The 21924-nt window shown below is 54.7% G+C and overlaps 1 protein-coding gene across 2 annotated transcripts in view; it reads left to right on the plus strand.

The window, feature by feature from the left end:
• Positions 1 to 17561, plus strand: part of LOC144822076 (tubulin alpha-1D chain) — a 28527-nt gene extending 10966 nt beyond the window's left edge. For both annotated transcript variants that reach the window (XM_078679163.1, XM_078679165.1), the window contains exons 2-4: positions 4118 to 4340; positions 5624 to 5772; positions 16481 to 17561. In XM_078679163.1, the coding sequence (XP_078535289.1) occupies positions 4118 to 4340; positions 5624 to 5772; positions 16481 to 17464 (1356 nt within the window). In that variant the 3' untranslated portion in view covers positions 17465 to 17561. The remainder of the gene's footprint in view (positions 1 to 4117; positions 4341 to 5623; positions 5773 to 16480) is intronic.
• Positions 17562 to 21924: the final 4363 nt, after the last annotated feature.

A 21924-nucleotide genomic window follows, 5' to 3' on the forward strand; every position in this document is an offset into this window, starting at 1 on the left:
GTGGTGTTCAGGTGTGTGCGGTGCTGAGGGTGGCACAGAGTGGTGTTCAGGTGTGTGCGATGCTGAGGGGTGGCACAGAGTGGTGTTCAGGTGTGTGCAGAGCTGAGGGGTGGCTCAGAGTGGTGTTCAGGTGTGTGCGGTGCTGAGGGGTGGGACAGAGCGGTGTTCAGGTGTGTGCGGTGCTGAGGGTGGCACAGAGCGGTGTTCAGGTGTGTGCGGTGCTGTGGGGTGGCACAGCGTGGTGTTCAGGTGTGTGCGGTGCTGTGGGGTGGCACAGCGTGGTGTTCAGGTGTGTGCGGTGCTGTGGGGTGGCACAGAGTGGTGTTCAGGTGTGTGCGATGCTGAGGGGTGGCACAGAGTGGTGTTCAGGTGTGTGCAGAGCTGAGGGGTGGCTCAGAGTGGTGTTCAGGTGTGTGCGGTGCTGTGGGGGTGGCACAGAGTGGTGTTCAGGTGTGTGCGGAGGTGAGGGGTCTTACAGAGTGGTGTTCAGGTGTGTGCGGTGCTGAGGGGTGGCACAGAGTGGTGTTCAGGTGTGTGCAGAGCTGAGGGGTGGCACAGAGTGGTGTTCAGGTGTGTGCGGTGCTGAGGGGTGGCACAGAGTGATGTTCAGGTGTGTGCGGTGCTGAGGGGTGGCACAGAGTGGTGTTCAGGTGTGTACGGTGCTGTGGGGTGGCACAGAGTGGTGTTCAGGTGTGTGCAGTGCTGTGGGGTGGCACAGAGTGGTGTTCAGGTGTGTGCGATGCTGAGGGGTGGCACAGAGTGGTGTTCAGGTGTGTGCGGTGCTGAGGGTGGCACAGAGTGGTGTTCAGGTGTGTGCAGAGCTGAGGGGTGGCTCAGAGTGGTGTTCAGGTGTGTGCGGTGCTGAGGGGTGGGACAGAGCGGTGTTCAGGTGTGTGCGGTGCTGAGGGGTGGGACAGAGCGGTGTTCAGGTGTGTGCGGTGCTGAGGGGTGGGACAGAGCGGTGTTCAGGTGTGTGCGGTGCTGAGGGTGGGACAGAGCGGTGTTCAGGTGTGTGCGGTGCTGAGGGTGGCACAGAGTGGTGTTCAGGTGTGTGCGGTGTTGTGGGGTCTTACAGAGTGGTGTTCAGGTGTGTACGGAGCTGTGGGGGTGGCACAGAGTGGTGTTCAGGTGTGTGGGGTGGCACAGAGTGGTGTTCAGGTGTGTGCGGTGCTGAGGGTGGCACAGCGTGGTGTTCAGGTGTGTGCGGTGCTGAGGTGTGGCACAGGGTGGTGTTCAGGTGTGTGCGGTGCTGAGGGGTGGCACAGAGTGGTGTTCAGGTGTGTGCGGTGCTGTGGGGTGGCACAGCATGGTGTTCAGGTGTGTGCGGTGCTGTGGGGTGGCACAGCGTGGTGTTCAGGTGTGTGCGGTGCTGAGGGTGGCACAGAGTGGTGTTCAGGTGTGTGCGGTGCTGAGGGTGGCACAGCGTGGTGTTCAGGTGTGTGCGGTGCTGAGGGGTGGCACAGAGTGGTGTTCAGGTGTGTGCAGTGCTGTGGGGTGGCACAGCGTGGTGTTCAGGTGTGTGCGATGCTGAGGGTTGGCACAGAGTGGTGTTCAGGTGTGTGCGGTGCTGAGGGTGGCACAGAGTGGTGTTCAGGTGTGTGCGATGCTGAGGGGTGGCACAGAGTGGTGTTCAGGTGTGTGCAGAGCTGAGGGGTGGCTCAGAGTGGTGTTCAGGTGTGTGCGGTGCTGAGGGGTGGGACAGAGCGGTGTTCAGGTGTGTGCGGTGCTGAGGGTGGCACAGAGTGGTGTTCAGGTGTGTGCGGTGTTGTGGGGTCTTACAGAGTGGTGTTCAGGTGTGTACGGAGCTGTGGGGGTAGCACAGAGTGGTGTTCAGGTGTGTGGGGTGGCACAGAGTGGTGTTCAGGTGTGTGCGGTGCTGAGGGTGGCACAGCGTGGTGTTCAGGTGTGTGCGGTGCTGAGGTGTGGCACAGCGTGGTGTTCAGGTGTGTGCGGTGCTGAGGGGTGGCACAGAGTGGTGTTCAGGTGTGTGCAGTGCTGTGGGGTGGCACAGCGTGGTGTTCAGGTGTGTGCGGTGCTGTTGTGGTGGCACAGAGTGGTGTTCAGGTGTGTGCGGTGCTGTGGGGGTGGCACAGAGTGGTGTTCAGGTGTGTGCAGAGCTGAGGGGTCTTACAGAGTGGTGTTCAGGTGTGTGCAATGCTGAGGGGTGGCACAGCGTGGTGTTCAGGTGTGTGCCGTGCTGAAGGGTGGCACAGCGTGGTGTTCAGGTGTGTGCGATGCTGAGGGGTGGCACAGAGTGGTGTTCAGGTGTGTGCGGTGCTGTGGGGGTGGCACAGAGTGGTGTTCAGGTGTGTGCGGTACTGAGGGGTCTTACAGTGTGGTGTTCAGGTGTGTGCGATGCTATGGGGTGGCACAGAGTGGTGTTCAGGTGTGTGTGGTGCTGAGGGGTGGCACAGAGTGGTGTTCAGGTGTGTGCGGTGCTGAAGGGTGGCACAGAGTGGTGTTCAGGTGTGTGCGATGCTGAGGGGTGGCACAGAGCGGTGTTCAGGTGTGTGCGGTGCTGAGGGTGGCACAGAGCGGTGTTCAGGTGTGTGCGGTGGTGAGGGGTGGCACAGAGTGGTGTTCAGGTGTGTGTGGTGCTGAGGGGTGGCACAGAGTGGTGTTCAGGTGTGTGCGGTGCTGAAGGGTGGCACAGAGTGGTGTTCAGGTGTGTGCGATGCTGAGGGGTGGCACAGAGTGGTGTTCAGGTGTGTGCGATGCTGAGGGGTGGCACAGAGTGGTGTTCAGGTGTGTGCAGTGCTGAAGGGTGGCACAGAGTGGTGTTCAGGTGTGTGCGATGCTGAGGCGTGGCACAGAGTGGTGTTCAGGTGTGTGCGATGCTGAGGGGTGGCACAGAGTGGTGTTCAGGTGTGTGCGGTACTGAGGGGTGGCACAGTGTGGTGTTCAGGTGTGTGCAGAGCTGAGGGGTCTTACAGAGTGGTGTTCAGGTGTGTGCGATGCTGAGGGGTGGCACAGAGTGGTGTTCAGGTGTGTGCGGTGCTGAAGGGTGGCACAGAGTGGTGTTCAGGTGTGTGCGGTGCTTAGGGTGGCACTGGTTCTAGAGTTGTTCAGGTGCTTACAGTGCTGTGAGGGCAGCACAGAGTGGGTGCAATGATTCTTGAGTGCTGTGGAGGTGTTACAGAGTGGGGTGCCCATTATTGGGGGTACAGAGTGGGGTGCCCTGATTTTTGAGGTGTTCAGGTGTGTACGGTGCTGTGGGGGTGCACAGAGTGGTGATTCTCTGATTCTTCAGTTGTTGACTGATTCTGGGGTTCAGGGGTGTGTGGAATTAGCAGGTGTGTGTGGGGCTGGCACAGAGTGGTGTTCAGGTGTGTGCGATGCTGAGGGGTGGCACAGAGTGGTGTTCAGGTGTGTGCAGAGCTGAGGGGTGGCACAGCGTGGTGTTCAGGTGTGTGCGGTGCTGTGGAGTGGCACAGAGTGGTGATTCTCAGATTCTTCAGTTGTTCACTGATACTGGGGTTCAGGGGTGTGTGGAATTAGCATGGAGTGTTGCTTAGGTGTGTGCGGTGCTGTTGGGTGATAGGGAGTGGGGTGCCAGCGATTCTTGGGTGGTGTGGAGGTGGCACAGTGGCGCATCCCTTTTTCTTCAGTTGTCCGGTCTGTGGTGCTGGCGCGGTGGTACAGAGTGGGGTGCCTTGACTCTTGAGGTGTTTAGCTGTGTTCGGTGGTATCGACGTGCCACAGCTGCACTAGGGTAGAAATCAGGGGCAGAGCAGTCTCACCTTGGGGGTGCAGGGGAGGGGCACTACTGTACCAGGGAGGACATGAGGGGCAAAGCAGCCCTACATAGGGATGCAGGGGAGGGGCAGTGTAGCTATACCAGGGGTGAGGATAGGTTCGTGCTATATAAAACTTTATAAATAATTATATTTGCTGCATAAGATGTGAAATGGGGAACCATTTGCCCGCATGGGTGGGGGGCGAGACCGGGCAGGTTAGGGATCACAGCTTTGCCCAAGAGAGGCGTAAGGCAGCCTGTGGTGCCCATGAACTAGTAGTAGGCACACACAGCTGGAGTGCAGGCTTACGAATAAGGGTGTGTTCACCCCATGAGCCTCTGTCTTCAAGTTTCTATCATGGCCTCTTTTTTCCTCCACAGCGCGAGTGTATTTCAGTCCACGTTGGCCAGGCCGGAGTCCAGATTGGCAATGCCTGCTGGGAGCTGTACTGCCTGGAGCATGGCATCCAGCCGGACGGACAGATGCCCAGCGACAAGACCATCGGGGGCGGGGACGACTCCTTCAACACCTTCTTCAGCGAGACGGGGGCCGGGAAGCACGTGCCCCGGGCCGTCTTTGTAGACCTGGAGCCCACGGTCATCGGTGAGTCATGGGGCGTGGCTGTGGTCATCTCAGGGTGTCCATAGGTGAGGTATGGAGCCCACGGTCTTCGGTGTGGCAGTGGTCATCTCTCTGTGCTCAGGGTTTCCATAGGTGAGGTATGGGGCCCACAGTGATCAGTGAGTAACAAAGTTATGGGCATGATCAGCGTCTCCAGCATTCGTTCCCTGAACAGGGCGTGGCTTCTCCTGGCCCCCCCACTCATGTCTCAACTGAAGGTCTGAGATATGTGGAGGGCTTGTCCTCTCCTGATGTACAACCAGATTTGGTATTCACAGAAGGCACTTACTCATTTCCGTATTCACAGAAGTTAAGAGTCCTAACTTTAAGACTCCTAAATGCCTTCTGTGAATACCGAAAGTCTTAAAGTTATGATTTTTTTCAGTTTAGGAGTAGTAAAGTTAGGACTCCTAACTTCTGTGAATACAGAAATGAGTAATTGCCTCTGTGAATACCAAAATGGTACTAAGTTTAGGATTTTGTCTTAAGTTAGTTCTGTGAATCTATGTCTTCTGGTGCACACCCAGTTAAGGTCTGTGGGCTGGCCATGCTTTCTCCTGCCCTTCCCCCCACTTGGTCAGTGAGCAGGACATGGCGTCTCCTGACACCCTGCTCCTGTCTAACCAGGCCTTGTCTTCTCCTGATCTTCACCCTGCTGAGGTTGGTTGACTGGTCGTGCAGCCTCCAGGTCCCCATCCTCTGCTCGGAGGTTGATGAATCTCATTGGGAGACGGTCAGTATCTGGGTTTGAGCAAGAGTTCTTAGTGGCTCGGCAGAACCTGCCAAACAATATTATGGTATTTTTTAGTCTTTAGGTCTTATGTGGACGCAGATTACATTGCTGTTCATCTTACACTGGTGAAGGGCCATCCTTGTATTCTAAACACCTGCCCAACTACCATGCCCCTGGCATCATCTACGTAAGATCAGAGCTGCTTTCCAACCAACCACCCAGGTGCCTTGCACTGTCCAGTGCTAACTCACACTGCTGGCTCCTTCTTTGACTGGGAACCTTTACTCACAACTTTCCATCTGCCTCAGAACCAACTAACATTACCTGACCCTTGCGTTTTCTTCTCAATCGCTGCTCCCTTGACAGTCATGTTGTTGCAGCCCCCGGGTCTCTGGTCCCTACTCTTGGGTTATGTTATGTGTCGTCATTGGTTTACAATTACCCTACTCTATGGATTCTATAACGGGTTGCATAGACTTCTTAGCTCAGGGTCTATTCTAAACTCAAACAAATCTGAACATTATTTTTGCAGATGAGGTCCGGACGGGCACGTACCGCCAGCTCTTCCACCCCGAGCAGCTCATCACCGGCAAGGAAGACGCGGCCAACAACTACGCCCGCGGGCACTACACCATCGGCAAGGAGGTCATCGACTTGGTGCTGGACCGGATTCGGAAACTGGTACGTACTCTTTATCACTTTGTTTGTATCGAAGAAATCAGACAGATCAGCCATGCATCTCCTGACACTCACCCAATGGAGATATCAGGCTCTTGAGAGGAGGCCCTGGGCCTGACAGGTCTGCTAGATCCATGGCCCCTGGCTAGGGTGAGATGAGAAGTGACTCCGCCATTACACGGTCAGCGTACTCGCTCTTTTTGCACGCAGGGGAATAAAAGCCCACGCTAGCGCGACTGTGCAGCGTGTAACGAGTCATACTTGTAAATAGACTGAAGTAGCTTTAATCTCTGCCATAGCGAGTGTTTTTTAATGCACCACTGCACCCCCATGTCTACTCAAGGGAACAGTTACATGCACTCAACAATGGTAAGTGCTGTGACTCCCCCTCCTACTGGACATTTCAGCAGCGTTTGATACTGTTAACCATCGGGTACTAACGCAGAGGCCGAAGGCAGTCGGAATTAAGGGGACGGCTCGAACAGAGGTTCGAACTGTAGTCGTGCTGTGTTAACCTTACATCGGAGGCTTTTTCTCCCCCGTTTGGAGTTCCAGAAGGCTCAGCACTGTCACCAACCCAGTTCAACATTTACGTTACTCCTCTGGCTAAGCTGATCAAAGCACACGGCTTCTCATTGGTTACTTACGCCGACGACACTCAGATAATAAGATCTATATCCTCGAGTGCAGAAATAGTGGCTAGGTTTTTTCACAACTGTGTGAAGCACATCATCGGGTGGATGAATCCTGAATGATCTTACATTGAACAGAAATAAAACTGGTGGTGGAGTTCGGAAAGGGACCATCACTGTTAGACGGACCGGGAGGGTCGGCCGAGGATACGGGGAGAGGTCTCCGGGGAGAGCCGTCTCCAGTGAATCGTACAGACAAGTAACTTCCCCCCCCCACAGACGGACACCACACAATGATAAAGTTCACGATACTTTATAGATAATTCTTCAAGTACGGTAGAATGGTACAAGGAGGTCTGGACTCAGGGGTCCCCTCTATTCTGGTCTCTGTTTGGGAAAAGGGTAGCGGGACAGTCTTGTTACCAAAAGATGGAAAATAGCTCTCAATCCTCGAGCTCGGTGGTGTAGATGAACGGGCCGCGGCGGGGCCAGCAGGTCCCGAGATGGATGAAGGAAGACGACGGTCCGCGGCAGAGCCAGCAGGTCCCGATGAAGGTGGTGGTTACAAACGGTCCGCGGCCACGCCAGCAGGTCCCGACGATGATGAAGGATAGGGTGGTTCCCAAAGCCGCGGCAGCGCCAGCAGGCAAGACGAGGGTGCACAAGACAGAGCTACGGCAGCGCCAGTAGTCCGTCAAGGATGAGTTCTTCTTTGCGTCTCTCGACTCCAAGATACAACTCCGTCCTGCTCTGGAGCTGCCCCAGTTATAGGGCTGGTGTGCTTTGATGTCCGGACCCTCGCACTTGGAGGTCGGGAGGTCCGGGATGAGGGGGTTCAGACACCCAGCAGGGGGGTGGAGCCAGCGCCCGGGGAGGCGATGGGCGAGCGGCACTTGGCGGGGAGAGCCATCGACACCTCCTGCTCCCATTGACTGACCAAGTAGCCCGCTCACCTCCTGGGTGGATGTTGGTGCCGGAATGTCGGAGGCCTGGCCGGGCCCAGGGTTGAGGTCGATCGGGGGCCAGGCGGCCTCGTGGTGGAGTGTCCAAGATGGCGCCCAGGATGGGCGCGCAGGCCGGTAGTGGGTCGGCCTACGCGGTCAACAGGTTCGAGTGTAGGGGTCCCTGCGGGGACGGTGGACGTGCAATGGTGGTGTGTGGTACTTGCGTGGCTGGTTCGGGCCTGGTTGGGCCGGGGGGGAGCGGCCCTTCATGTGGCCTGTCCAACATGCGTCCCCCCCAGCTGAAGGCGGGGAGAGCTACCCATTCTCTTGGGGACTCTTCTCGTCGAGGCGGAAGAACCGGGACAGGCCATCTGCGTTGGCGTGATCGGGCCCAGGCCGATGTTCAACTGTGAAGTCCATCCCTTGTAGGGAGATGGACCAGCGTAGTAACTTCGGGTTTTCCCCCCGCATCTGCATCAGCCACTGCAGGGGTCGGTGGTCGGTCTGTACCCGAAAGGGTGTGCCAAAAAGGTAGGGCCGGAGCTTCTTGAGGGCCCATACCACCGCGAAGGCCTCCCTCTCTATGGTGCTCCAGCGTTGTTCCCGTGGTAGGAGTCGCCGGCTGATGAAGGCCACCGGCTGGTCATGGCCTTCGGTGTTCACTTGGGACAGGACTGCCCCAATGCCATGGTCGGAGGCATCCGTCTGGACGATGAACTCCCGGCTGTAGTCGGGGGCCTGGAGCACAGGGGCGGAGCACATGGCGGCTTTCAATTGTTCAAATGCAGTTTGACACTCTGGGGTCCAGTTGACTTTCTGGGGCTGATTTTTTGACGTGAGCTCTGTGAGGGGCCTCACGATAGTACCATAGTCTTTCACGAACCTTCAGTAATAGCCTGTGAGGCCCAGGAAGGCTCGTACCTCGGTCTGGGTAGTGGGGGGCTGCCAGGACTGGATGGCGGCAATTTTTAGCTGCAGAGGGGCCACCAGGCCGCTTCCCACCTGGTGCCCGAGGTAGGTTACAGACCCTTGCCCAATTTGACATTTGCTGGCCTTGATCGTGAGGCCAGCTTGCTGAAGGGCGTGCAGTACTGCTCGGAGGTGGTGGAGGTGCTCGGACCACTGGTTGCTGTACACAGCGATGTCGTCTAAGTAGGCGGCGCTGAATCCTTCGAGCCCCGCCAGGACCTGATTGACGAGCCGTTGGAACGTTGCTGGGGCATTCTTCATGCCGAAGGGCATGACTGTGAAATGGTAATGGCCATCGGGCGTGGAAAAGGCAGAACGTTCTTGTGCCCGGGGTGTGAGGCCGATTTGCCAGTAGCCCGCCGTCAGGTCGAAGATACTGAGGTAGCGGGCAGCTCCCATGCGGTCGATTAGTTCATCTGCCCGGGGGATGGGATGTGCGTCTGTCCTGGTGACCGCATTCAAGCCCCGGTAGTCGACACAGAACCGGAGTTCTGGTGTGGTGCCGGGGGCAGCTGCTTTGGGGACCAGTACTACAGGGCTGGCCCAGGGGCTGTCTGAGGGCTCGATGACCCCGAGCGTGAGCATTTTGGCTACTTCCTCCTGGATGCAGGCCCGTACCCGATCTGGCACGCGGTAGGCCCGGTGGCGGATAGGGGGACTGTCCCCCGTGTCCACATCGTGCGTACACCAGGAAGTGACACCTGGGGTGAGGGAGAACAGGCTGGCGAATTGTGACAGGAGAACTTGGCACTCCTGGTGTTGCTCTCGGGTGAGGGCCTCTGAGAGTCGGACCCCATCTACGGAACCGTCTTTCTCCCGCGTTCGTAGGAGGTCCGGGAGGGGCTCGGAGTCCTCTTCAGCCCCATTGTCTGTGGCCATCAGGAGGCTGAGTTCTGTCCGTACAAAGTGCGGTTTCAGTCTGTTAGCGTGGAGGACCCGGAGGGGGTTCCGGGAGGATTCCAAGTCGATGAGATAGGTAGCCGGACCCTTGCGCTCGACCACTTTGAAGGGCCCTGTCCACTTGTCTTGTAGGGCGCAGGGCTCGGTGGGGGACATCACCCATACCTGTTGCCCAGGTTCAAATTCGATGGAGGAGGCATTCCGGTCATACCACCTTTTCATGTCCTCCTGACTGGCCTCTAGGTTGGCTTTTGCTAGTTCTCGGAATCGCCGGGTCTGGTTGCGGAGTGTTAGGAGGTAGCGGAAAACATCTGGTGGGTTCTTTAGAGGGGGCATCTCCCAGCCTTCCTTAACTAGGCTGAGCGGCCCGCGCACGGGGTGTCCATATAGCAGTTCAAATGGGCTGAAGCCCAGGGACTTCTGGGGAACCTCTCGATATGCGAAGAGAAGGCACGGCAACAGTACATCCCACTGGCGACGGAGGGGCTCTTCCAACCCCCCGATCATCCCTTTGAGCGTGCGGTTGAACCGCTCAACGAGTCCGTTTCCTTGAGGGTGATAGGGGGTCGTGAACCGGTAGGTAACCCCGCACTGTTGCCAGAGAGATTTCATATATTTCGAAATAAAGTTCGTGCCTCTGTCACTGACGACCTCCCGGGGGAAGCCCACCCGGGAGAAGATCCCCATCAGAGCCCGGCCGACTACCGGGGCTGTCACAGTCCGCAGGGGAACAGCCTCCGGGTAGCGGGTGGCGTGGTCCACTAGCACCAGGATGAATCGATGGCCTTGTTTTGTGCGCGGGTCCAGGGGCCCCACGAAATCGATTCCGACCCTCTCGAACGGGGTGGTGACCACGGGAAAAGGTTGCAGGGGGGCTTTCAGTTTGCGGCCGCTCTTCCCACTGGCTTGGCACGTGGGGCAAGATCGGCAATGCTGGTGTACATTGTCCCTCATCTTGGGCCAGAAGAAGTGGGTCACCAGGCGGCTATAGGTTTTGTCTTGACCCAAGTGTCCTGCCAGGGGGACATCGTGGGCCAGGTTTAGCAGAAAGTCTCTAAAACGGAGGGGCACCACTAGGACTCGGCTGGCCCCCAGCTCCGCGATTCTTTGCTCACTGTACAGCAGATCATTGTCCCAGTAGACCCAGTGAGTTCCGGAGGTATCCCCTGCGCTTTGGGCTAGCGCTTGCTGGCGGAGTCCCTCGAGGGAGGGACAGGTCTTTTGTTCTTGGCGAAATTGTTCTTGCGTGGGCCCCCCCTCTTGAGGCCACTGGTCGAGGTTAGCGAGGTCTGGAGGTTGAGCTGGTTCGGGGGGGGACGTCACGGTCGGTGGTTTCGGCGGGGGCGACCGGAGGCGGTGGCGCCGGCCATTCGAGTTCCTCTGGGCGGGTGTTGGCACGGGCGGTCATGGACCGGGTGGTGACGCACGCCCAGTCCGGGACGCCCAGCATCCCCAGGTGCTCTTTTCGCTCGACTGCTGCCCATGGAGAGCTTTCCAGGTCATTACCCAGGAGGCAGTCTACGGGGGCATCATCTCGGACCGTCACCTTCAACATGCCGGAGACCCCTCCCCATTCGAAGGGGACGCAGGCCATCCGACACAGACTTTCTGAGTTATCGGCTGAACGTACAGGGCAGAGAATGTTTGGTAAGTATTGTTCGGGGGTCACCAGGTGACAGCGGACGGCTGTTACACTGGCCCCAGTGTCACGAAGGGCTTCAGCCCGGCGTCCATTGATGCCCACCCATTGGCTGTACTTCTGGGTATTAGCGGGTAGGGGGACCCGCGGGACCATGTCTCTCCCCCCTAGGCAGGCGAGAGCCATGGCGGCTGGCTCCCATTCTTGGTGTTCCTGTTCATATTCTTCTTGTTCCTCTGAGATCCGTTCCTCCCCCAGAGCAGCAGCGGCTACTTGGCGGGGTCTTGGGCTCTGGTACTGGGGGCAGTTTGGGTCGTTTGCATAGTGTCCGACTCGTTGACATCGATGGCAGGTAACATTGGTTCGATGTCCCGGTCGCGCTGGGGTGCTGCCCCGGTTGGCCGGGGGGGTGGGGCTGGTAGTGGGGGTGACCGGAGCGTTGCTTCTTCCGCGTCCTTGGCCTCCACCTCCTCGGGGACGGTGCTGACCATTGTTGTTCCGGTTCTGTTCGCAGGACCCATTTCGGCTCACTCTGGTGATCTCCCACCGGTCTGCTTCGGCTGCGAGCTGCCGGGGATCCGTTAACTTGCTGTCGAGGAGGTGCTGGCGGAGTTCAATGAAGCAATTGTTCGACAGATGCTCCCATACCATAAGATTGAACAGTTGTTCGTAGGTTGTGACCTTGCTTCCTTTGATCCAGCCCTCGAAGGCTCGGCTAAAGTAATTGACATAGTCCACCCAAGTTGTACCTGGGATGCGGGTGCAGTCTCGGAACCTCTGACGGTACATCTCGGGTGTGAGGCCATAGCGGGTGAGGAGTGCAGCTTTCATATGGTCATAGGAGGTCATCTGCTGGTCCGGGAGTTGCAGCAGGGCGTCGCGGCCCTCATTGAGGAATCTCCCCCACAGACCGGCCCCCCAATCGCTTCTATCGATCCGGTGTGCAGTCATAGCGATTTCATAGGCCTTAAACCATTGCTGGATGTCGTCCTCTCGGAAGTATTCTCGAACGACATCCTTGGGGATGTGTACCTTCTTCTCTGTTGCCCCTGGAGTGTGGGGTTGCTCGGGCACCCCTGTTTCTTTATTCTGTTTGCGTAGGTCGATTTCAGCTAATTTCCGCTCATGTTCATATGCCAGTTTCTTTTCCTCGAGCTCCCTTTGTCTCTGTTTCTCCTCTCTTTCTTCTCGGAGACGCAGGTGCTCTAAGTTGATTTTCTGTTCGGCCAACTTTAGTTCAACGTCCATTTTGAGCCGGGCCATTTCCAGCTCGTGTAGTCGGGTTCTTTCTCGTTCCTGGATCTCGTCTGGCGAGAGACCCGTTCTTCGTTCTTCAGGGGCCATGGGGGTTTGTGCTGCGATGTCTTGATCGGGGGTTCCGGCAGCCCCGGTTTCCGCCCAAGATTCCAGGGCCTGCTTAAAGTCATCTTTGGTATTTAGTCCGGTGGTAGCGATACCTAATTCGATACAGAACTGTTTAAGTTCACGATGGCTGTACTCGCCCAATTTCTCCATCTGGAATTTCTCCGTTGATCCGCTGTCTTTAGTTGACATCGTGATTCGTCGTGGGGTGAGCTACTCTCTGTACGGTTTATGCGGTGATTCGGATCCCGTCGCTGGCCACCAATGTTAGACGGACCGGGAGGGTCGGCCGAGGATACGGGGAGAGGTCTCCGGGGAGAGCCGTCTCCAGTGAATCGTACAGACAAGTAACTTCCCCCCCCCACAGACGGACACCACACAATGATAAAGTTCACGATACTTTATAGATAATTCTTCAAGTACGGTAGAATGGTACAAGGAGGTCTGGACTCAGGGGTCCCCTCTATTCTGGTCTCTGTTTGGGAAAAGGGTAGCGGGACAGTCTTGTTACCAAAAGATGGAAAATAGCTCTCAATCCTCGAGCTCGGTGGTGTAGATGAACGGGCCGCGGCGGGGCCAGCAGGTCCCGAGATGGATGAAGGAAGACGACGGTCCGCGGCAGAGCCAGCAGGTCCCGATGAAGGTGGTGGTTACAAACGGTCCGCGGCCACGCCAGCAGGTCCCGACGATGATGAAGGATAGGGTGGTTCCCAAAGCCGCGGCAGCGCCAGCAGGCAAGACGAGGGTGCACAAGACAGAGCTACGGCAGCGCCAGTAGTCCGTCAAGGATGAGTTCTTCTTTGCGTCTCTCGACTCCAAGATACAACTCCGTCCTGCTCTGGAGCTGCCCCAGTTATAGGGCTGGTGTGCTTTGATGTCCGGACCCTCGCACTTGGAGGTCGGGAGGTCCGGGATGAGGGGGTTCAGACACCCAGCAGGGGGGTGGAGCCAGCGCCCGGGGAGGCGATGGGCGAGCGGCACTTGGCGGGGGAGAGCAATCGACACCTCCTGCTCCCATTGACTGACCAAGTAGCCCGCTCACCTCCTGGGTGGATGTTGGTGCCGGAATGTCGGAGGCCTGGCCGGGCCCAGGGTTGAGGTCGATCGGGGGCCAGGCGGCCTCGTGGTGGAGTGTCCAAGATGGCGCCCAGGATGGGCGCGCAGGCCGGTAGTGGGTCGGCCTACGCGGTCAACAGGTTCGAGTGTAGGGGTCCCTGCGGGGACGGTGGACGTGCAATGGTGGTGTGTGGTACTTGCGTGGCTGGTTCGGGCCTGGTTGGGCCGGGGGGGAGCGGCCCTTCATGTGGCCTGTCCAACAATCACTCTGGAATCACTTGCCAGGCGAGGCAGGACGCTGTCCCGACCCCATTGAAACGGTCAGAAGCTTAGGAGTCATGCTTGCAGATCAGCTCAATCTTCTGACTTCCTCGTGCTTCTTCCTCCTAAAGATCCTGCGCAAACCTCTTCCGTTCATTCCCCAAGAACGCAGAAAAACTGCAGTAGTCGCTTTCATTCTTTCTTGAATACTGTAGCGCTCTTTTTCTTGGCAAACGCCAACTATTAAAACTTCAGTCTTTGCAGAACACCGCAGCACGGGTGCCGTTAACACTCCAAAATTGTATCCTATCTGCAATAGTATTAAGAACTTTCATTGGCTTCCAGTCCAGCAAAGAATTGAATTCAAGGCTCTGTGTCTGGTGCTTAAAGCACTACATGGGATGGGGGGTGGGGGGGAGAGGAGGGATGGGTAGGGGGACATCTGGACTCATAGAAACTTTTCTCATGGCACGTCTTGCGATGGGACCTAAGATCAGCCAACAAAGGACTGGGTCAGGTCCCACAAATTCGAAAGGCTAGATTGGGGTATCTGGGAGGGAGGGGAGGGAGAGAAGTTGCTCCCATTGGACAGCTTGTTACAACCAAATAGACTCGTGTTCTGGAAAATGGTCAAGATTTGGCTATTCCTGTTCAAGTGAAAATGCAATACTTCCCTCTCTGGAGAAGTTACTCGTTACACGTCATATTTTAGTGCCAAGACACCTCAGCATTCGCATGTTATATAAATGCTTTACTTGCTTATTCCAAGAGTAGGTGGGGAAAATAGAACTTCTGCTTGTGAATGGTCGGAAGGGCAGCGACCCGTCTCACCTGCGACTGACCGTCACAGTGTCATTGACCAGTGCCAATGCTGACCAGGCCACCGCTGAAGTAAGGTTCTTGAAGACATTCCTTATTTTATGTTCTGAGAATCCCCACCCAATTCTTCATGCAGACAGTCGGCCAGTGCACACATGAGGGGATTCGCCCTTTTGTGAGTCAGTGGCCAGAGGCAGGCGTGTGAGGGTGGCCTGTGACCAGTGTCTGTTGTCATGACGACTGCAACTCCAGGTTTTAGCTATTAGATGTCTCTTCTGCAGGAGGCAATTGATATCTGCTATCGTTTTTGGAATCCACATCTAACAGATATTTGGGGCGTACAATGGTCTTCGGGGGGGCCTTAGCTTAAAGAGGAAACCTGAATGTAAATATGGTGTGACAAAGTAAAATATTACAGTGACAGACTTCTCCATCCTTCCTTGGTCAAAAGAAGTCATTGTACAGAGTAAATTCTGCCATGTGTCGCATGAGGCCAATGACAGGTGCCAACGACATGGTCAACGTTTGGACACTGAAAGCCTTTCTCCATCCATGGCGCGTAAGAAGAGAATCCTGCTTGATATTTTTAAAATCCATCAGTGTGACAAGTGTGCTATCTACTGCAGTGATCTTTAGAATGTTCCGACCTCTTGCGTGACATCTGAGCAAACTAGTCCAGTCCCCCGATGGCTAACTAGATTTTCCTCCATTTGTTCACATCTGGTCCATGATGACAGAATTGGCTGCTCAACAGCTGAAGTAGAACCAGTGCCTCGATACCTGGAACTGTTCTTACACACTTCCTCCCTCCACATATAAAAGCCATATATTGGCAGGCAGTTGGCTTCAGGATGACAGGTATTGTGGTACATTAATTTATTCTTGGTATAGGACACGACTCACTCCCGAAGGAGTATCTCGGCGATTGCGTTGCAGACAAGGGTAGGAGTGTTTTGAACATCCATGTTTTTAACAACATCTTACAGTCCTGGTAATCGGAGCAGGTACAAATATGATGGGGCAGTTTGTTCCAATAATAAAAGGCCAATTGTAAAAAAGGACCTGCAGCCGAATCTGGCTGAGGGGATGCAATAGGTCTGCAGAAGAGCTTTATTAGAAGACCGTAACTGTCTCGGAGGCTTGTAATGTCTGAGTCGTGGATAAAGGGATTCATAAAATGCCTTGTGTGTCGGACGGCACTGCTTGAAGACTGCGTTTCCTGATAGGTGGCCAATGCCATTTCTTCAATATGGGGCTAGAGGGAGACTATGCAGAAAGGTTGAAGATTAATCGTGCAGCTGTATTCTGCACAAATTGCAGCTTGGCCAGCAAGGGGTCATTTGCAGATACCAGTAAATGATTCCTGTAGTCGAGGTGACTGACTACAAGAGCTTGGACGTGGGTTTTCCTGGCAGCGAAGGAAGCCAGGGAAAAGCTTTATTTAAGAGCCTCTGCGGCATAGAGCACTTTTACAAAAAAAAAGCATTTGTTTGTCAACTTGACAAAAAGGTGCTTTTTTTTGTGGAAGTGCCCCATACAGCGGCATGGGGTGCTTTAAACAAATTGCATTTACGATGCAATAAGTCTCACATTTGCAAGAGTTTAAGCTATTGGCATTGTAATTTACAATGCCAGTAGCTCAAACTCTCATAAATACAAGACCTATTGCATTGCAAATGCTTGTTTTTGTCAGCACCCCTTCTGATGGCCTCATGACCGTGTTCAGGAACACCCTCCGTTTTCGAAGCCTCTGTTTTTCACTCTATGCCTGCAGCCAACCCGGCTCGCACTCGTTCAGGCAGGGACTCTACAGCATCCTCAGCCTTACACTGCCTTTTTAGTTTGCAAATTATTTTCTTTGAGCCTTTGACTATCAAGGAACTCCTAATGTTTTATCTGTGAGCACGCCTGGTAGTGAGAAGGCCTACAGCTTGTCAGGTATCGAACACTATTAACATCACAAGAATCCTGTTGCATCAACCCACTCCTTCCAGGGGGTTTGGCCTCTATTGGTTTTGTTCTCTATGAGAACCATTCTGGTCTTGCTGATCTGTGGAGAAGCGTTTGTAACATTACAAGTGTTGTTAATTTGCCATGATCTTAACTTCTTCCTCTTCTCACTCCCACAGGCTGACCAGTGCACTGGGCTCCAGGGTTTCCTCATCTTCCACAGCTTCGGCGGTGGCACTGGCTCCGGCTTCACCTCCCTGCTGATGGAACGTCTGTCTGTTGACTACGGCAAGAAGTCCAAGCTGGAATTTGCCATCTACCCAGCTCCCCAAGTCTCAACCGCTGTGGTCGAACCCTATAATGCCATCCTGACCACTCACACCACCCTGGAGCACTCGGACTGCGCCTTCATGGTGGACAACGAGGCCATCTATGACATCTGTCGCAGGAACCTGGACATTGAGCGTCCAACCTACACCAACCTCAACCGCTTGATAGGCCAGATCGTGTCTTCCATCACAGCCTCCCTTCGATTCGATGGTGCCCTCAATGTTGACCTCACTGAGTTTCAGACCAACTTGGTGCCCTATCCCCGTATCCACTTCCCCCTGGCCACCTACGCCCCAGTGATCTCTGCAGAAAAAGCCTACCACGAGCAGCTTTCAGTCTCCGAGATCACCAATGCTTGCTTTGAGCCGGCAAACCAGATGGTGAAATGTGACCCGCGCCACGGTAAGTACATGGCTTGCTGCCTGTTATACCGTGGCGACGTGGTGCCCAAAGATGTCAACGCTGCAATCGCAACCATCAAGACCAAACGTACCATCCAGTTTGTGGACTGGTGCCCGACTGGCTTTAAAGTTGGTATTAACTACCAGCCTCCCACTGTGGTGCCCGGTGGGGATCTGGCCAAGGTGCAGCGTGCCGTGTGCATGTTGAGCAACACCACAGCCATCGCCGAGGCATGGGCTCGCTTGGACCACAAGTTTGACCTGATGTATGCGAAGCGTGCCTTTGTCCACTGGTATGTGGGTGAGGGGATGGAGGAAGGAGAGTTCTCGGAGGCCCGGGAGGACATGGCCGCCCTGGAGAAGGATTACGAAGAGGTGGGAACGGACAGCGTGGAAGGAGAAGGAGAGGAAGAAGAGGGTGAGGAGTATTAAGCTAACATGAACTGTTCTCACTGATAAATTTGCACTGAACAGAAATGTTTTATTAACTTAAATAGAGCTATTTTGTCGAATAAAATAACTCATTAAAGTTCTTGAGTCAAGTGTTCTCATTGTAAATCTTGTCCGTTAAGACCACATAATTGAAATCACGATTGACTACTATTTTAAAATTGTGTAATACTTTTTTTACAAATGACATTTGGAGTTTGCCTTTTGAACCACGATTGTCTCCATGGAAATGCAGTGGAGCAGGTGTAGTCCTGTGCAGATGCAACGAATGCGAAACATCTGGAAGATCTTTTTCAACAGAGAAATGTTGGAAGTGACAGCCCTTTGACAGCCTCTTCTAGGATGTATCCCCTTCAAGCTGTAGAAATAAAAACCTTCTAAGGGGTTCACTGATGCACCAGGTCCTTAAACCAACAAAGAAGAGATTGGCTCAGAAGCTGCAATATCAAAAGAAGTATTTATTATTTCTCATGAGTGGAACTGCGTCTATACAGAGTCCTCGGGCAATGTAGGAGGCAACACGTAGAGTACAGAAATCATGGGTCTTCTATACCCCATTTACCGCTGAGTATGCAGGAAGACTCAGAAAGAGGCAATACAACTGTGCACACAAATACATATAAGGATACATAAGAGTCGCTTAGTCAACAGAGTGGGGAAGAAAGACTACTGCTTACATCAGTAATAGATCGACAGTTACATACTAGGACAGGGGTATTGGCAGCTACAGGTCTTCCTGAGCATGTGCAAGGCTCTGGCTCAGTGATGAAGGAGTTCACTCTATCACATGACACAAGCAGACTACAAGGGCAGTCGACAGTGAAGAGGGAGAAAGCACATGGCGAGCAGCTGGCTAACTAAAATGGCTGCCACAAAACAAAATGGCTTCAGCTGATGCTAACAGCCATGGCAGCTAGTTTTCCACAAAGGCAATAGGAAACATGAGCCTCCCTTCTGTTCTTCTCCTGGTGCAGGACCTGGGCACCTAAAGTGTGGTGTCTCCAGTGGGTATTGTTCTGGGACCCCCACCCTGGTGTCGGTGAACCTCAGTACAATGAATAGAGGGGCCTCTGGAGAGTTGGGTTCTATATGGGACTCTGGGTAGCAAAGGACACAATTGGGAGGCAGCTGAGCAGGATGTGAGGTTTGTGGTGCAGCTAGGTGGCTATGGGTCCAGGTTCAAGCAAAGTATCTAGACCCCCTCACTCGGGTGACATCTCGGTCTGTCAGCTGCCTCGACCCTTCTCACCGCCAGTCTGCCATATCAAAACTCATTTCTATTCCTACACAATCACTAGTGTATTTCCACTTCCTGCACTGAATCTCTGCAAGTCAGAGCCGTAACCCTAAAAGGTATTACCAAAGCCAGTAGGTATGGCTCTTGTAAAGTGCATGTACACAAAGACATAACATGCAGGGACCTCACACTGCTGCCCTCACATAGGCCCATCCCTCAGGCTGCACTTACACCGACGTATGCATTATGATGTATGCACACAGGCACAACTTTCAACCTGTATATCACTTACAGGATTCATATTTTCTTTTGTGCAATCACTAAAGAAAATGTTAATCGTGCATTCACACTGGAACCGCCCTCACAGTGCACTCCCCAAACATGGTGGCCGTCGTGCACTCACACCAGCCCACTGCTCACACACGGGTGACCCGCTCACCAGGAAGGAGCAGAGTTTGGACAGATGGGTGCATAGGAGACACAGGCTGAGCATCTGGTGCAATTGAAAGCTGTGGAGGTGAGCGACACTGAAGCTCGAATGTCCACTATGGTATCTAATCTCCCATAAGCCCCACTTGAACCAGCGCTGCAGGCGAGGAGTCTGATCTTTGTGGACGTTTGAGGGAAGAGTCCCACTTGCCTTCTTAAAAAACAAGGTGGTGGTTTTCTTTGCAGCACAAGCACATGCTAAAAGAAAAAAAACAATACCTAGGCCAACTGAACGTGAAGAGGATTTGCTTCATTATGAAACCGAAAGCTCGGCACTGGTCTGCCATCTCATACTGTTTCAAGATGGCGGCATGGTTGTGAAGCTTGCAGCAGTGATGCCTGGCACTCTGCATAAGAAAGTTGTGGTCCAGTGACAGCGGCACAACTGGTGCTCCAATTACCAACTAAGTCTGTATTTGCAGGTGAGCTGCTGGGGGTTGAAATAAAGGAGATACCTCATGAGGTCAGACTCGTTCAGAATCAGAGTAAGCGGGCAAAAGGCTGCTACTCAGACTAACTGACATCCTAAAGACCAGCGATTGTTTACTAGGCAGAGCCGAACATTGTCAACAACCACTGGCTGAAGAAGGCTGACCCACTGCCCAGTTGTATGTCTGCTGTGCTGAAGGGCTGGACTAATATCTGAATACCTCTGTCTGATAAATAATTGAAGTGGGCTTACCTGAAGCCAATTTTCTCTTAAGCAAGATTGTGTATTTTTGAGAAAACATGAGGTTGGTGCGACATTTAAAACTCTCTTGTTCAGTCTTAAAACACACACAGAGTGCAGACGTGTAGGGGGTTCCTGGTTGGCACTCATAAGACACAGCACTGGTCAAGAGCCTTACAATCTTTCCTGAAAGACATGGAACAAGTGTGGTACTGCAATGCACTACAGGGCGGGCTTCCTTCAAAGCCTTGGAGCAAGTGCGGCACTGGAGGGCCACTGCAAGCTTCCTTCAAAGCCCTGGAGCAAGTGTGACACTGCAGGGCCAGTGGAAGCTTCCGTCAAAGCCCTGAAACAAGTGTGACACTGCAGGGCCAGTGGAAGCTTCCGTCAAAGCCCTGAAACAAGTGTGACACTGCAGGGCCAGTGCAAGCTTCCGTCAAAGCCCTGGAACAAGTGTGACACTGCAGGGCCAGTGGAAGCTTCCGTCAAAGCCCTGGAACAAGTGTGACACTGCAGGGCCAGTGCAAGCTTCCGTCAAAGCCCTGGAGCAAGTGTGGCACTGCAGGATCAGTGCAAGCTTCCTTCAAAGCCCTGGAGCAAGTGCGGCACTGGAGGGCCACTGCAAGCTTCCTTCAAAGCCCTGGAGCAAGTGTGGCACTGCAGGGCCAGTGGAAGCTTCCGTCAAAGCCCTGGAACAAGTGTGACACTGCAGGGCCAGTGCAAGCTTCCGTCAAAGCCCTGGAGCAAGTGTGGCACTGCAGGATCAGTGCAAGCTTCCTTCAAAGCCCTGGAGCAAGTGTGACACTGCAGGGCCAGTGCAAGCTTCCGTCAAAGCCCTGGAGCAAGTGTGGCACTGCAGGATCAGTGCAAGCTTCCTTCAAAGCCCTGGAGCAAGTGCGGCACTGGAGGGCCACTGCAAGCTTCCTTCAAAGCCCTGGAGCAAGTGTGGCACTGCAGGATCAGTGCAAGCTTCCTTCAAAGCCCTGGAGCAAGTGCGGCACTGGAGGGCCACTGCAAGCTTCCTTCAAAGCCCTGGAGCAAGTGTGGCACTGCAGGGCCAGTGGAAGCTTCCGTCAAAGCCCTGGAACAAGTGTGACACTGCAGGGCCAGTGGAAGCTTCCGTCAAAGCCCTGGAACAAGTGTGACACTGCAGGGCCAGTGCAAGCTTCCGTCAAAGCCCTGGAGCAAGTGTGGCACTGCAGGATCAGTGCAAGCTTCCTTCAAAGCCCTGGAGCAAGTGCGGCACTGGAGGGCCAGTGGAAGCTTCCGTCAAAGCCCTGGAACAAGTGTGACACTGCAGGGCCAGTGCAAGCTTCCTTCAAAGCCCTGGAGCAAGGACGGCACTGCAGGATCAGTGCAAGCTTCCTTCAAAGCCCTGGAACAAGTGTGACACTGCAGGGCCAGTGCAAGCTTCCGTCAAAGCCCTGGAGCAAGTGCGGCACTGCAGGATCAGTGCAAGCTTCCTTCAAAGCCCTGGAGCAAGTGCGGCACTGGAGGGCCACTGCAAGCTTCCTTCAAAGCCCTGGAGCAAGGACGGCACTGCAGGATCAGTGCAAGCTTCCTTCAAAGCCCTGCAACAAGTGTGACACTGCAGGGCCAGTGCAAGCTTCCGTCAAAGCCCTGGAGCAAGTGCGGCACTGCAGGATCAGTGCAAGCTTCCTTCAAAGCCCTGGAGCAAGTGCGGCACTGGCGGGCCAGTGCAAGCTTCCGTCAAAGCCCTGGAGCAAGTGCGGCACTGGAGGGCCACTGCAAGCTTCCTTCAAAGCCCTGTAACAAGTGCGGCACTGGAGGGCCAGTGCAAGCTTCCTTCAAAGCCCTGGAGCAAGGACGGCACTGCAGGATCAGTGCAAGCTTCCTTCAAAGCCCTGGAGCAAGTGCGGCACTGCAGGATCAGTGCAAGCTTCCTTCAAAGCCCTGGAGCAAGTGCGGCACTGGAGGGCCACTGCAAGCTTCCTTCAAAGCCCTGGAGCAAGGACGGCACTGCAGGATCAGTGCAAGCTTCCTTCAAAGCCCTGGAGCAAGTGCGGCACTGCAGGATCAGTGCAA

This window comes from Lissotriton helveticus, chromosome 3_1, assembly GCF_964261635.1.
Source record: "Lissotriton helveticus chromosome 3_1, aLisHel1.1, whole genome shotgun sequence".
NCBI lineage: Eukaryota > Metazoa > Chordata > Amphibia > Caudata > Salamandridae > Lissotriton > Lissotriton helveticus.